Source organism: Prenolepis imparis, unplaced genomic scaffold (assembly GCF_030444845.1).
Source record: "Prenolepis imparis isolate NDT839.2.m4 unplaced genomic scaffold, iyPreImpa1.0 SCAF_14, whole genome shotgun sequence".
Taxonomy (NCBI): domain Eukaryota; kingdom Metazoa; phylum Arthropoda; class Insecta; order Hymenoptera; family Formicidae; genus Prenolepis; species Prenolepis imparis.
The window spans coordinates 7,492,554-7,507,674 of record NW_028141172.1 but is presented as its reverse complement, the minus strand read 5'-3'; the positions used below and the strand labels follow the sequence as shown (position 1 = coordinate 7,507,674).

The window sequence follows — 15,121 nt, the reverse complement described above, 5'->3', positions numbered from 1 at the left end:
TTTAAATTCTATAATCTCTCTATTTTGTTATTGTATTTTGTTATTATATTATTAAATATTTAATTATTTATTTTATTAATATTTAATATATTATTATATTAATAATATACATAACGAAAATGATTTTATATATACTTATCATACGCGATAAAATATGTTTGTCGGATATACCGATTAGATCCAGTACAGATTTCGAGGATCTGGAGACCGGAGAGAAGCACAAAGGGGAAGACGTAACTCCCAAAGAGCCATCGGCGGAAGACGGAAGAAAAGAAGAAGCTTCTGGAGAAGAAGAAGCTGAAGGAGCAGTTTGACGCGGAATATGACGATACGGAAAAGACAACGTACTACGACGAGCTAAAAGCCGAGGTGGAAAGGCAGGCGGGCATCAACAAGTCCGAGTTCGAAGGGCTTGACGACGATGTCAGAGTACAGCTGGAAGGTTACCGTCCCGGCATGTATGTATTAGTTTAGAGCTCGAGGCGGTGCCGTGCGAACTGATCACGAATCTGGACCCAACGTATCCAATCATCGTCGGCGGCTTGTTGCACGGCGAAGAGAACATCGACTACGTGCAAGCGCGGATGAAGAAGCACCGATGGTACCCGAAGATCCTGAAGAGTCGCGATCCGCTCATATTCTCCGTAGGCTGGCGTAGATTCCAATCGTTGCCGATCTACTCGAAACTGGAGGACAATCTGCGCCACCGAATGTTAAAGTACACGCCGGAGCATGTGGCGTGTATGGTCCACTTTTGGGGCCCAATCACTCCGCAGAATACTGGGATTTTGGCGATACAGGACGTTGCGAATAGGGAAGCGAATTTTCGCAACCGGCTCGATCGTGGAGATGGACAAGAGTACACGGGTGGTGAAGAAACTCAAGATTACCGGCGTGCCCTTGAAGATTCAGCGCAAGACCGCGTTTATCAAAGACATGTTTAACAGTGCCCTCGAGGTCGCAAAGTTCCAGGGCGCCCGGATCAAGACTGTTTCAGGTATTCGTGGTCAGATCAAGAAGGCTGAAGCCAAACCGGAGGGTTGCTTCCGCGCCACGTTCGAAGACAAGATCATGCTGAGCGACATAGTCTTTTGCAAAACGTGGTGTAGGGTCGACGTGCCGCCCTTCTACAATCCGGTGACGTCGTTGCTCCTGCCACCCTCGGAGAAGAATCAGTGGCGAGGAATGAAGACTACGGGCCAGTTAAAAAGAGAGAGAAATATTCACGCTGTAGCCAACGAGAACTCCATGTATACGTCGATCGAGCGAGACATCAAGGTGTTCAAGTCGCTGTCTATCCCGCGCAAATTACAGAAGGAACTCCCGTACAGGGACACGCCTAAGCTTCAGTCTCTGCCACACTTGCGTAAGCCCAAGCAAGCTCGAGTCGCCGTCGTGCGCGAGACCAGTGAGGAGAGAATCGCGCGTTTGGTGAAGATGATCAGGACGTATCACGCGAAAAAGGAGAGGCAGACGAAGGAGGCCATGACGAAGAGGATAACGGCGTATCAGGCGCGAATCGCGGAGGAAGAAGCCAAAAAGATGAAGAAGCAGAAGCAGATGAAGAAGGAGATATTCAGGGATCTCAGCAAACTGGAGAATAAAAAGAACCGATGAGATTTCTAAGAAAAAAAAATTGTAAATAAAGACTGATATTTTCATTGCAGAAGATCGTTGTTTAAGTTGTACATTTATTATTATAATGTATACATATAATAAACGTCCTATTATTATATAATATATATAATAACGCTAATAATATAAATGTTTAATAATTTTAATAAGAATTTTAAAAATTCTTTATTAATAACTTAATCGATTTAACATTGGATAAATTTTTATTTTATTTTATTTTTTTTTAAATTTAAGTGCTTTAGCATAGTTTTTATCACGTATTCATTTGTGAATGTAGAGATAAAAAGAAGAAGTAAGAGTGTTTTTTATCTTTTATTAAGTGTATAAAGTATGTACATGCTTAAAATGAATTTCACGTACATATATGTTTGTCCATTATCATTTGCAAAATTGCGTAGTATATTGTAATTTAATTAAATTTACGAAATTTCTTTATTGCTACGTAAATAAGAAGAAAATCATAATTTGATTGCGCTTGTGCAATTATAATTAAAAGATAGAAAATATTATAATATAATTAAAAAATATATTATATCATTAATATTTATTATTTTTATTATAATTAAAAGATAGAAGATATCATTAAAATAATATATTTATTGGACAATAAATTTTTCGAACGTATCGATATATTGATTCGCGATACGATAGAGAATTTCTAGAAAGTTTCTCGCATAACAACCAATCAGGGTTGGGTAATTCGGCTGTTATGCCGGCGTCACACGATGTAGGTTTTTCTGTATAATTAGCTGTACGCTAGTTTGTACGCTGCTGTGCTTGCACTTGTGCATGCCAGACACTTCGATGCATTGAGTGCGAAAGTCTAGCTTGTATGATTTCTATGTTTGCTACGGTGCATTATTTCGTGCTCGTTTCCTTGCATGCACCAATCAGCGTTTCGGAAATGTTTCATTCAATGCAATCTTCAGGGTGCCGTCACATGGGGCGTTAGGGTGCCGTCACATGGGGCGTAACTTGCGTAAGCGTAACCAGCGGATCGCCAATCACCGAGTTATTCCGATAGAGCCCTTCGTCGAGCTCTATCGGAATAACTCGGTGATTGGCGATCCGCTGGTTACGCTTACGCAAGTTACGCCCCATGTGACGGCACCCTGACTTGCGTAAGCGTAACCAGCGGATCGCCAATCACCGAGTTATTCCGATAGAACTCGACGAAGGGCTCTATCGGAATAACTCGGTGATTGGCGATCCGCTGATTACGCTTACGCAAGTTACGCCCCATGTGACGGCACCCTCACTGTTGATATGATATGTCAAAATCGTTTGACAGAATATTAATATTTTAATAAAAAAATGTGGAATAAAGAACAAATAGTTTCTACGATTTCTTGTATTTATTTCGCGATGAAGTAATAGCACGAATGCAGCCAATCTCCGTCGTCGCAAAATTTCATTTATTATATACAGGAGCTGTTGTTCCTCCATATCAATCTCTTTTAAAATATTTTATTTAATTATCAAAACCTATCAACCAGCTATGATTGACGTTTGACGTTTTCTTTCGTCTGACGACGTCTTCATCCCAAGGAGAACAGAAATGTCAAAATGATGTCAATTTGACGTCATATTGACCAAATTTATGTCATTTTTTGATCATTGAAATCTCGATCTCGGAAATGACTAAAAAATGACTTTTTATATTGACTTTTTTTTATCTTTTTAATTTTTAGAAAATGTGATGTATATTTCTCGGCTGTGTATATATATGCTTATTATTATAAAGATATTTAAAAGTAAACATTTTCCATATTCAGATATTGTTGCAGTTCGCAGAAGAGTCTATTATAGTTACTGATTAAAAACTGAATTGCTGATTAAAATATTATTTTAAGCGACTTACGTCTTAAATTTGCGTCTTAATTATTTTTTTCAGTTATAACATTAACAAATTATATTTATTTTTCTTTTAATACAATAATAATTTTTTATCATTAAAAAATAATTAATTAATAATTTATTTTAATGTGGAATATACTTTATTTTTTCAAAGTATTTATTATTTTTAATATATATATGTATATATATATATATAATTTTTTATTAGTGAGTGCTCAGTGTACGGTGTTGTGTTATTGAAAAGTTGTATTCATATTTCGTACCTGCGCTGTTAGCGCATATCACGAATGCATTGCGACAGTGCGACACGTGCGACATTGCGATAGTGAGCTTGCACGATCTTGTTCGCAAGTTCGCTAGACATTTTTGTTGAAGGCGTATTAGTGATTTCAGAAGTTATATAATAAAGAAGTGATTTTTTAAAACGTGATTTTAATTTTAATTGTTGAAGAAGGGGGAGGTCTACAGAAGATAAAATTTAAATGTCGAAACAGTCTAAGAAAGAGGTAAGACTCTCGATTGCGTTACTTCTTTTTCCTGGTATGTACTAAATGTTGCACGTAAAAATTTATTAAGATCATTATCTTCCTATTTATCTATTCGTTCCTCGTGACACATTTCTTTTTATTACAACACTAACCTATTTTTTCAATAAAATACTTTGTCATTTTTATAGGTTATATTACACTTGATCTCAAATGTTTAATATTGTATGTATTTATTTATCAATGAGAGGTGGTAATATTATAATGTAGGATAACACTATAAACATTTCACTAAATAATAAGTATTAATAAAAGGTAAATGTTCAATTTGTTTTTATTAAATTTTAAGAAACATATGCATGCACCTATTAATATATTTGATTTTTTGCTTATAAACACAAAATATACAGTCGCATACTCAACTTTAAATGAATTACTTTTTAATTATATGAATTGTAATGTTTAATATATTTTATTTTGGGCTATAGATCTTGTCATGAAAAGAAAATTATATGCTCAGGCTTCTAAAGCCAATGCTAAACGTTTCCGTGAAGCTGAAATTGAGGATCAATTGATTGAGATGGAAAATATATTAGATGGAGCATGCTCTAATCCCTCTCATGTTTTACCTGCTGTGCACATTGAAGAAAACCATAATGTTCAGGATAATGATTTAATTGTAGAAGACGTATTACATAATCCACCAAATCATGAAATTGAAAATGCTGAATATAGTGAACACAGCAGTAGTGATGAAGCAGAAAACGAATGTAATATTGAATATTTGAGAGATCGTCCTATTCATGACATAGAGGCATATTTATTGAACTTTTTAACAGAATGGGGTGTTCGAGATGTATCATTCAAAAAAATGGATAAGCTTTTAGCAGGATTGCGAGTTATTTTCCCTGGTTTGCCAAAATCATATAAAACAATTCTTCATACTCTTCGTACTGTGAATATTAAAGAAGTTGGTCAAGGTCTAATGTGGTATAAGGGTATAAAAGTTAACCTTGATGAAATATTAACTGAAGACTATTTGCAAAATAAAAATCAAATTATAGTGGATATATTTATCGATGGTGTTCAATTATATAAGAGTGCAGATGATCAATTTTGGCCAATTTTAGGTTGCCTTAATGGTGACAAATTTCCTTTTATAATCGGTGTATGGTATGGGCATTCAAAGCCTGATGATTTAGAAGGATATTTATCGGATTATATTGAAGAAGTTAAAAATTTGACTATTAATGGTTATGAATTTAATGGTGAAAATATTATTTTTAGTATAGGTAATTATATTTTAGATGCCCCAGCTAGACAATTTATTAAGGGCATTCACAATCATAACAGTACATTTTGCTGTGAAAAATGCAAAGGTGTTAGACATAGAAATCGTCAAATGTTTTTATATGATAATGCATCTCTACGTACGGATGAATCATTTAAAAACAGAAATCAACCAGAACATCATAAGTACACTTCACCTTTAGAACGAAATTTACAATGTGGAATGGTGTCCACGTTCAGACTTGATCCGATGCATCTCGTGTATGCAGGAATTTTTAAGCGATGGTTACAGTTTCTCTTTGGAATCATTGTAACAATGGGCAAAATTAATAACAGAGCTAAATCTCAATTGTCTCTAGAAATGTTACGTTGTAGTCCTTGGGTGCCTATAGAATTCAATCGTCGACCTCGATCTTTTTATGAAATATCTAAGTATAAAGCAACAGAATTCAGACGCATCTTATTGTACGATGGTGTGCGAATCTTTAAGAACACGCTACCTCCTAACACATATAAGAATTACTTACTTCTACATAGTGGAATATATATACTGTCCAGTCCAACTCTAGTGCAAAATCCAATTATGCTCAATGCTGCTCAAGAAATTTTAAAAGAATTTATAAAGCACTCGTCTCAGATTTTTGATAAATGTTTCGTTGTTTATAACGTTCATTGTTTAATTCATTTAGTCGATGAATGCCGAAATCATGGAAGTTTGGAATCATTTAGTGCTTTTAAGTATGAAAATTTTATGGGCATTATGAAACGACATTTGAGATCTACTTACAAGCCTTTACACCAATTAATTAGACGTGATGCAGAAACCAAAGGACGGTTTGTTACAAAAAAAAAGACAGATGAGCCCAATAAAATTTTGTTGAAAAATCAATATAATGGAGATAACCATTTTGAGGGAGAACAGTTTCAGACTGTTGTTTTACATAATGTTACTCTTACTAAGAACGAAGCAAACAGCTGTTTTAAAACTAAATGTGGAGATATTGTAATCTTGGACAATGTTATCCGAACACCTCAGAATCGAATTTTCCTAATAGGATATAAGTTTATAGAACAAGAAGATTATTATAATTTTCCTATCCCATCTTCTGAACTTGGAATTATGAAAGTATCTCGTTTACAAAGTCACAGAACGGCTTATAAAATTAAACATTTTCTTTGTAAATGTGTTCTTTTTCCTGATAATGAGGAAACATTTGTATGCATTCCTCTTGTACATTGCAACACTCAGTAGAATACCAGTAAGAACTTTTATTTTTTAATTATATTTTATTTTACAAGTTATTGATTTGCAGCCTAATATTTTATTGTTCTTTTCAGTTCGCAGTTGTGGAATTTGATGATTCATGTGATGAATCTCAAACACTAATAGAAGTAATTCCTTCCAAATGGTTATTTGATAATAATACTAAATGCAAGTATCCATCTAAAAAAGATAAGCTTAAAACTACTCGTTTGGTCATGTCAAAAATAGATCCAGGACAGGATTGGGATATTTATAATCTTCAATTTCATCATTACTATAGTAAGTGTGTAACTTTCGGAGATGTATTATCATATATTTTGTGTTTGAATATAAGTTCTTTTAGTACCAATATACAATATACTTAAAATGTAACTACATTTTGTTTCATTAAAAAATGAGTTTCAGTATTATGTGTATTTTATGTTATATCTTTACGCATTTTCTCACTTGCAGGTACCTATAATACTGCTCTCAAAGCAGCCAAAACTGTTTTAGAGGGAGAAGTTGCTCAAACAGAAGCAGAAACAGATTATACTCAACCAAGAAAAAGAAAGAAGAACAGAAGATACATATCATCTTCATCAAATGATGAAGAAGTAGATGAGTCTCTATCAAATGTTCCTCATGGTACAAGTAGTGAAGTACCTGCACCAGATTCTCGTCTTTCAAATAAATTGAAAGTACTTCTTAAAAATAAATCTATGAAAACATCAGCTATATGTCAACAAAAAGAAACATCTGTTGGAAAATTATTCTCTCGTAATGAGTCACGTGTTAAATCTTCAAGCCTTTTAAAGTCAACTAATACATCAAACAAAAGTCCGATACAGCAGCATTCTTCACAAAATAAGGGTATGTCCATATTCTTATTTCGTGAGTTATTTTTGTTTCTATAATTTTAATAACAATCTTTTTATAATCTTTTATAATTTTGTAATCTTACAGTCTTTTTATCATTTTAGTTACACAAGAAAAATATTTATCTCCTAAAGACTGTAACACACAAATGTCAGAAAAATTTGTGACCGCAGAGCCATCGCAATCAAAAAAAACCAAACCTCTCAATAAATTGCACAACATTTTTTCACATTTAAACAAAGAAAATTGTCGTAATTCTTTTAATAGTAAGTTACTTAATTTCTAAATAATAGTGATTTTCCATGTTAATTATATATATATTGTATATATATATATATATATATATATATATAATATACATATATTATATATTGTATTATATTATATTTGTATTAATTATTATATAAATTATATAAATTCCGTTTCTCTTTTTTGTTTCTTGCATAATTGATTTTGTGGACTGTTACAGTTTTTGAAAAAAGCTCATCTCAATTAACTTTGGATTATAATGAACAATCCGTAATATCAGACAGTTCTTCGACGAGTACTGTGTCTGTACATGTACATGATGATATCTCAAAGAGAAAACAAAATGCTTTCTTAAGAGACGATAACAAAGAAAAGTCATCTCCGGCCTTTGATGATTGTAAGTGAATTGAACATTTTTTTCTATCACAATTTTCTGAGTGCACTTGCATTTAAATTAGAATTATATGTATATATTGCATTTGCAATATATATATATATATATATCTCAATTGTATAGTTTTTTAAAATTAAGTTAAAATTTTATATAAATTGATTTCATAAATATAAAATAATTTGTGAATTTTTTTTACTACATTTTATTATGTCTTATTCAATCACTAATGGAAATAGAAATAACAATTCTAATTTTGATTCAGATGATAAAAACAACAATGATTACAACGAGAATTTTACAAAAGATAGAAGTGAATCTAGTGTTTCAAGAGATGAAGAAAGAACTTTAACGCCAATGGATAATAGCAATAGATCATCTCCAAATTCACCACCATTGCAAGGTAATATGATTTTTCCAATAATCTCACTTTTGAGAAGTGGTTTTGCATATTACTTTTTTCCTGATATATATTAATATATATTATATTTATTTCAGGTTTATCGAATGCAGATCGTGATTTGCTGACGACGACATTAAGTTATTTGAAGAAGCTTCATGGTAATGATTTTTTTTGTACTAATTTATATAACTGCAGTTATTACGTATGATACATTTTCTGATCATTAATTTATATTTTCGTAGGACCGGTTGTATCTAATCTTGATAGAGATTTGCTTCGAGATGTATCAAGTAAGCTTGACATAGTACTAATGAACCAACGTCGCATCTTAAATGAAATATTTCCTGGCGAAGCTGTGATAGAGAGACCTGAAAATTGCCTCCCCCTTCCATTGCGAGATGAGAAGTCATTTCAAACATTTAACGAATTTTTAAAAGATAAAATTGCTTTTTCTCAATTTGTAAGTATAGTTGATCTTTTTGGGTATTATTATTTATATATTTTCTACAATATATGAACTCTTCTTTTTAGCATTTACTTCTTTCTTTAAAAGTCAACTTGTTGAAGATATTTGTTTATTTCAGATCAACTACCTTAATGCACATATTGTTGATGATTCTGACCAGTGGAATGCTGCTATTCGTCTCATGTCCATCGTATTACACAATGGGCTTGCAAGACAAATTAGTTGGAAAGGAACTAAGGGAGTGAAAATCTCTTTTTATGGAACTAGAATCAAAGAAACTTTGTTTTGTAAGTTTTTCTATAATTTTTTCTTATTTTTAAGATATTAAGTCCTCTGATTAATCATTGTCATGTATTAAATTATGAAAAACGAGAGATTACATGAACTTTTCTTTTCTTTTTCTTGCAAATTAATTTATTTCAGTGATCAAAGAAATCAAAGAATTGCTAGAAAGACTTACGTGATTTTTCGTTTTTAACTTAACACAATATTCAATATAATTGCAATAAAATTAAAAGATCACTTTTTTATTTCTTGTCCATTTCTGTTTAGGTGCCATAATGAGCCGTTTTAAAAATGAATCATTGAAAACAGCTGAGGAGTCTATGAAGCGCTGGTTGAATACTTCTGGTCAACGTAAATGAAAGAATGATAATTTTTACTGTGCAATGTTTTTAAAAGTGATATTTATATTCTCTACTATATACTTTAATATTAACTACTTTAATATATTCTACTATTACTGTGCAATAATAACGTTTATAAATGATATTATTTGTAACATGTAATATTATTTGTGATATTAATAATAAATGTATCATAAACAGTCAAATATGTTTATTAATTACTATCTTAATGTCTCTAGCAATAATTTTGAACAGTCAAAAAGGAATGTCAAAATTACGTCATTGTGAACATCAAGACAACATCAAAATTTTATACAATTTGATGTCATTTTGACGAACTAAAATTTGACCATATTTATACATCAATTTGACATCATTTTGACATTTCTGTTCTCCTTGGGATACAACACTCCATACAGCAAACCAACTTCGTGTGACGTGTTTATACAACGCTCTATGCAGCAAACCAAGCAACGTACAGGATACAAGCTAGCATACAAACTAATCATACAAAAAAACGTACATCGTGTGACGCCGGTTTTAGAGCAATTTTCTACATGACATGTATAATACATGTATAATACATGTATAATACGTAAAAAACGTATTATACATGAGGTACGTTCAAGAATCATCCTTTTAGCGCTTTGAGCGTATTTATCAACGTTTTTCTGAACGAACTCATCTCATCATCTGGTATTTCATGACATAACACATAACTGTGTGCTTCGAAATTCACTGCGCCAACTACCAATCCAATGAATGTTTTCTTGCATATTTATATTTTTTATACATATATCATATATATATAACCTTTTTCCATATTTTTATACAAATTGTAATTATCCATAATAATTTTTTGATAATTAATCATCTTTTTGGTAAGTGATATATGCTATTGAGATAATTGATAAATAATTTTTTTGAAAAACTTACTTTTTAAAAATCAATTTTTTATCATATTTATGAATTGTTGATTGTCGCAGATATTATCTGATTAGAAAAATAAATATGGAAGAAATAAACCAACAAACTAAGAATAATAATAAACGTGCCTATGAAGATGACATTGATAATATTGATTTTATAATTATTGGCTCATGTAGCGCCATCTGTAAGTTTTATACATGAATTACATGTCAAAAACTTACCACGTATAATACATAGGGCGGTATTCATAGTCCGATCCAAAGAGTAAAGAAATACAGGAGGGAATGTATCGGTGGTGGGGGCTAGCCTTAGAACATATAGATATGGAAGGAGAATAGCAGACTGAAACATGTCCGGAGGAAGTGAGAAAGAAAATCATCGTTGCCTCTCTCTCAGAGAGTTACTGCTCGAAAGTGCGCATGCGTGTCATTTGCTGACGCACACAAGCATCATGTGTGTACATAAGCCGCGCGTGCGCACTTTCGAGCAGTAACTCTCTGAGAGAGAGGCAACGATGATTTTCTTTCTCACTTCCTCCGGACATCTTTTTCTGGTCGAGAACAAAGGCATTCTCCTTCCATATCTATATGTTCTAAAGGGCTAGCCAAATCGCTGACGGAAGCCGCCATCTTGAGTGTCCACTTTTTTGTTAGCGTCTGCAGCTAGAGCTAGGAAGCTAGTGTCGGAGAAACACACAGTGCGCAAAATATTATTTTATGCACAATTATTAATCGTAAAAAAAAAATAGTGAAATAAAAAGAAATTATGGTGCATTGTCAGGCCTGTGGCATTACAACAACAGCGCGAAATTATGGGATAACATTTCATCGGTTAGTAATTGTTATCAATATAATAATAAGAATTTTATATTTTGAAGATTATATTTTATTTAGATATACAATATTCAAATCATTAGATCACATATAATTACTAGATAACTTTTTACAAACAGGTTCCCGAAAAACGAAAATCAAAAATGTGCTTGGATCGATTTTATTAAAAAGCACAAAAACAAAGAAATACAAAACTTCAAATGTACCATGATCTGTTCGCAACATTTTGAGGAATCATGTTTTGACAAAACCTCAGCTGTGAAAGTTCGTTTGAAACCGTTTTCAGTACCAACAATATATATTTTAAGATCAAAATACGTAAGTACTAGTAGAATACTGGAAAAAGTGAATGTTATTCTGTACTAGAAATATAGTATTATAGTATAAGGTTTTACTTATTGTTAGTTACTGCAATATAAAAATAATTATAAAATAGAATAAATTTTTATATATACAATAGTATATACAATAGTATATATCGGGTGTTAAAAAAGTGGCGGATACGCTGTATAGGGGTGAATTCCTGAGGTTATTTGGAGACAATTTTTCCTCAACGAAAATGTCGAGAGAAGTCATCATTTTTTGCAAGCTCCCAATTTTTGCCATCATATATCTTGGTAACTAAGCCTTAAATTAAAATTCTATTAAATTAAAGTCGACTTAAAATTAATTGAAGAATGTAGTTTTGTTAATATTTTAATTCCACAATACTTAGTTTACGAAAAGCCCTTTATTTTCAATTACTTATAACTCGAAAATTATTGGTGCCTCGACATTTTCACTGAGGAAAAATCGTCTCCAAATAACCTCAGGAATTCACCCCTATACAGCGTATCCGCCACTTTTTTAACACCCTGTATATAAATTTATATTAGCAAAAAAACCAAAAAAAAGATTGTTTCAGTTGACATTGTCATTATTGCATTATTATTGACAAATGTCATGGAAACTACTGGACATCATGCAGTGTAAACGTAAAGTAAAAGTTTCATGATAGTAAAATTTAATGAGTAACAATAATATATCTCTTTGCAGGAAAAAATTAGTACATCAGTTATTGCGCTGACAATACCTTCGCAGACAGAAAATATTAATGAAACATCTTTAATAGATACCACAGCAAGTAACACATCGACAATAGATGAACCAATGGTAGAATGTTCCGATATGAATATTTCTGAACTTAATAAAGAATCAGCTGATACTGATACATTGCAAACGGATGCATCACAACTCGGTGATGTAAATGACATAGAATCTGCGCCATCTGATAGAAATATCGACCTACAATCGTTACCTTTTACTAGTACGTTTAGTCATGAAACTGATATTCCATTGCAAATTTTACCAAGCGATACGCCGAAGAAAAAAATATTAAAAAATAAAATTGCATTGTTGGGTCGGTTACTTGCTGAAAAGTCGAATGCTATTAGAAAATTGCAAAAAAAGACTTGGAATCAACAAAAACAAATTTTTAAATTAAAATCTGTTATAAAAGATCTTAATAATAAAAACTTAATATCAAGCGATAATGCTTATACAATAATGCAAGAGTTTGGACCAAATGAGCAACTAATTAATAGGTTATTTAAAACAACTAAAAAAAACAACTAAAAAAGGCACTGTTCCAAAACAATATCAGGAGGAAATAAGAAAATTCGCCATAACACTTCATTTTTTTTCAGGGAAAGCATATAATTATGTGCGCAAGAAATTCAATAATTGTTTGCCACATCCTAAGTCGTTATCCAAATGGTATTCAACCGTTGACGCATTACCGGGATGGTCTGTAGAAGCTCTAAAAATGATCGAAACAAAAGCGAAATATTGTGAACGTCAGATTATGTGCGCATTAATAATGGATGAAATGGCTATTAGAAAGAAAATAGAATTTGATGGAAAAAAATACTATGGATATGTAGATTTCGGAGTTTCATTAGATCAGAATAGAGATATTGCGCGAGAAGCTCTTGTTTTTATGATCGTAGCTATTAATGATACATGAAAATGTCCAGTAGGATATTTTTTCATAAATTCACTTAACGGTACTCAAAAAATGAATTTAGTTACACAGTGTTTGAAAGCGCTTTTTGATTGTGGTGTAAATGTTGTAAGTTTAACTTTTGATGGTTGCCAAGCTAATTTTGCAATGGCTAATTTATTAGGATGTTCGCTGAATTTACAAAATCTAAGAACAAGTTTCAATTGTGAAAATCATACCGTGCACTGTTGCCTGATCCATCTCATATGATAAAGTTAGTGCGAAACACTTTTGGAGATAAAAAAATAATGATCGATGAAAACGGTAATATTATCAACTATAATTTCATCATTAAGCTATGTGAATTGCAAGAAACTGAAGGTCTTCATTTGGCAAATAAATTACGAAAACAGCACATCCAATTTTTCAAGCAAAAAATGAAAGTTAAACTTGCAACACAATTGTTAAGTAGATCTGTAGCACAATCATTAATATTCTGTAAAGATAAATTGAATCTTAATGATTTTAAAAACTGCGATGCAACTGTAAATTTCGTTAGAATCATGAATGATGCTTTTGATATATTAAATTCGCATAAATTGTCCGGATTCGGTTTCAAAAAAGCAGTATGCGAACAAAGTATACAATCGATAAAAGATTTTGCAATTAAGTTTAATAAATATATTTCGGGTTTAAAATTTGATAATAAACAATGCGTTGTTGAATCCAATAGGAAAACAGGATTCATTGGAATCACCGTATGTTTACAATCAATTTTAAACATTTATGACATGTACATTAATTGCGAAAATCCACTTCTTAAGTTTTTGCCGGTTTATAAATGCAGTCAAGATCATATTGAGTTGTTTTTCGGATTAATAAGATCACATGGAGGCTATAATAATAATCCCACTTGTCGGCAATTTATAGCTGCTTATAAGAGACTGCTCATTCATGCTGAAATTCGTGAAGGTGGTCTTGGAAATTGCATTCCATTAAGTCAAATAAATATTTTTAATTGTCCGAGTTCAAAACAAAAAGCAGAAGATCAAATAAATAATAGCTGCTCGTATTCTCTAAGCTTTTTGGAAAATACTTTCAAAGATAAGGACGCTGAAAATATGGATCATGATCATGATTACTTTTTTACAAATACAACATTATCACAATATTGTAAAGAAGTAGTAATTTATATTGCGGGGTTTATATCACGTAAATTAGGAAAATCACTTGCGTGTGTTGGTGCGTTGTTTGGCAATAAAGAAAATTTAATGGCTACTTTAATAAAAGTTAAGGATAGAGGAGGTTTAGCATATCCAAGTGATGATGTAATTAAAATTTGTACTGTATGCGAAAAGTTTTATAAGAGAGAAGCTTTCTGTCAACAAAACTTATATAAAATAAACAAAGAAAAACTTATACAACATATAATGGCAGAATTTTTACATATATCTGTATTTGAAGAATTGCCATGTACTAAATAACAATCCATTAGAGAATCATGTAAACCTCTTATTAAAGGCGATTGCCGAAAATTATTTTAATTTACGAATAAAGTATGCATGTAATAATATAAGTTCGAGTGATAAAATAAGAAATTTCTATACAAAACTTATACTGTTTAAGGGGCAGTAAACAATATGTGTTCAAATAATTAGATATAATATATATTATTGTATTTGTTGCATATATTAAAATTATATATTTCAATTCTATCTTATTGAGTTGATTTGATTAAAAATATAAAGTATAATCCATGTCTATATTTATAAAAACTTTGTTGTTCTTCCAGTATCTCCGAAAGCCATTCAATATTGGCGCCCATAAGCAGCCATTTTGAGTGTCCACTTTAT

The 15,121-nt window shown here is 31.7% G+C and overlaps 3 protein-coding genes and 1 pseudogene across 6 annotated transcripts; all 4 read left to right on the top strand.

Moving 5' to 3' along the window:
* The first annotated feature begins 119 nt into the window (after positions 1-119).
* Positions 120-1,617, top strand: LOC145945606 (ribosome biogenesis protein BMS1 homolog; annotated as a pseudogene).
* A 2,329-nt stretch (positions 1,618-3,946) lies between these two features.
* LOC145945378 (uncharacterized) lies at positions 3,947-9,717 on the top strand. 2 transcript variants are annotated; one of them, XM_083054344.1, is made up of 10 exons: positions 3,947-3,998; positions 6,606-6,810; positions 6,985-7,383; positions 7,494-7,655; positions 7,859-8,035; positions 8,295-8,432; positions 8,528-8,590; positions 8,675-8,892; positions 9,017-9,185; positions 9,451-9,717. In XM_083054344.1, exons 1-10 carry the CDS (start codon positions 3,975-3,977, stop codon positions 9,540-9,542), a joined length of 1,647 nt encoding a protein of 548 aa, XP_082910470.1. In that variant the 5' UTR covers positions 3,947-3,974; the 3' UTR covers positions 9,543-9,717. The 2 variants fall into 2 exon arrangements, with proteins under 2 accessions (XP_082910470.1, XP_082910468.1); XM_083054342.1 differs by lacking the exon at positions 3,947-3,998 and adding an exon at positions 5,515-6,526.
* LOC145945535 (uncharacterized) lies at positions 4,003-6,031 on the top strand. The gene is made up of 4 exons (XM_083054593.1): positions 4,003-4,032; positions 4,169-4,292; positions 4,466-5,649; positions 5,957-6,031. Exons 3-4 carry the CDS (start codon positions 4,474-4,476, stop codon positions 6,029-6,031), a joined length of 1,251 nt encoding a protein of 416 aa, XP_082910719.1. The 5' UTR covers positions 4,003-4,032; positions 4,169-4,292; positions 4,466-4,473.
* Positions 9,718-10,996: 1,279 nt separating the features above from the next.
* Positions 10,997-14,983, top strand: LOC145945315 (uncharacterized). 3 transcript variants are annotated; one of them, XM_083054239.1, is made up of 5 exons: positions 11,004-11,151; positions 11,235-11,284; positions 11,407-11,605; positions 12,323-12,593; positions 12,973-14,983. In XM_083054239.1, the coding sequence occupies exons 3-5, from the start codon at positions 11,495-11,497 to the stop codon at positions 13,290-13,292; spliced, it is 702 nt and encodes a 233-aa protein (XP_082910365.1). In that variant the 5' UTR covers positions 11,004-11,151; positions 11,235-11,284; positions 11,407-11,494; the 3' UTR covers positions 13,293-14,983. The 3 variants fall into 3 exon arrangements, with proteins under 3 accessions (XP_082910364.1, XP_082910365.1, XP_082910363.1); XM_083054238.1 differs by having other exon boundaries at positions 10,997-11,284; positions 12,323-12,870; positions 12,973-13,128; XM_083054237.1 differs by having other exon boundaries at positions 11,011-11,284.
* The last annotated feature ends 138 nt before the right edge of the window (positions 14,984-15,121 follow it).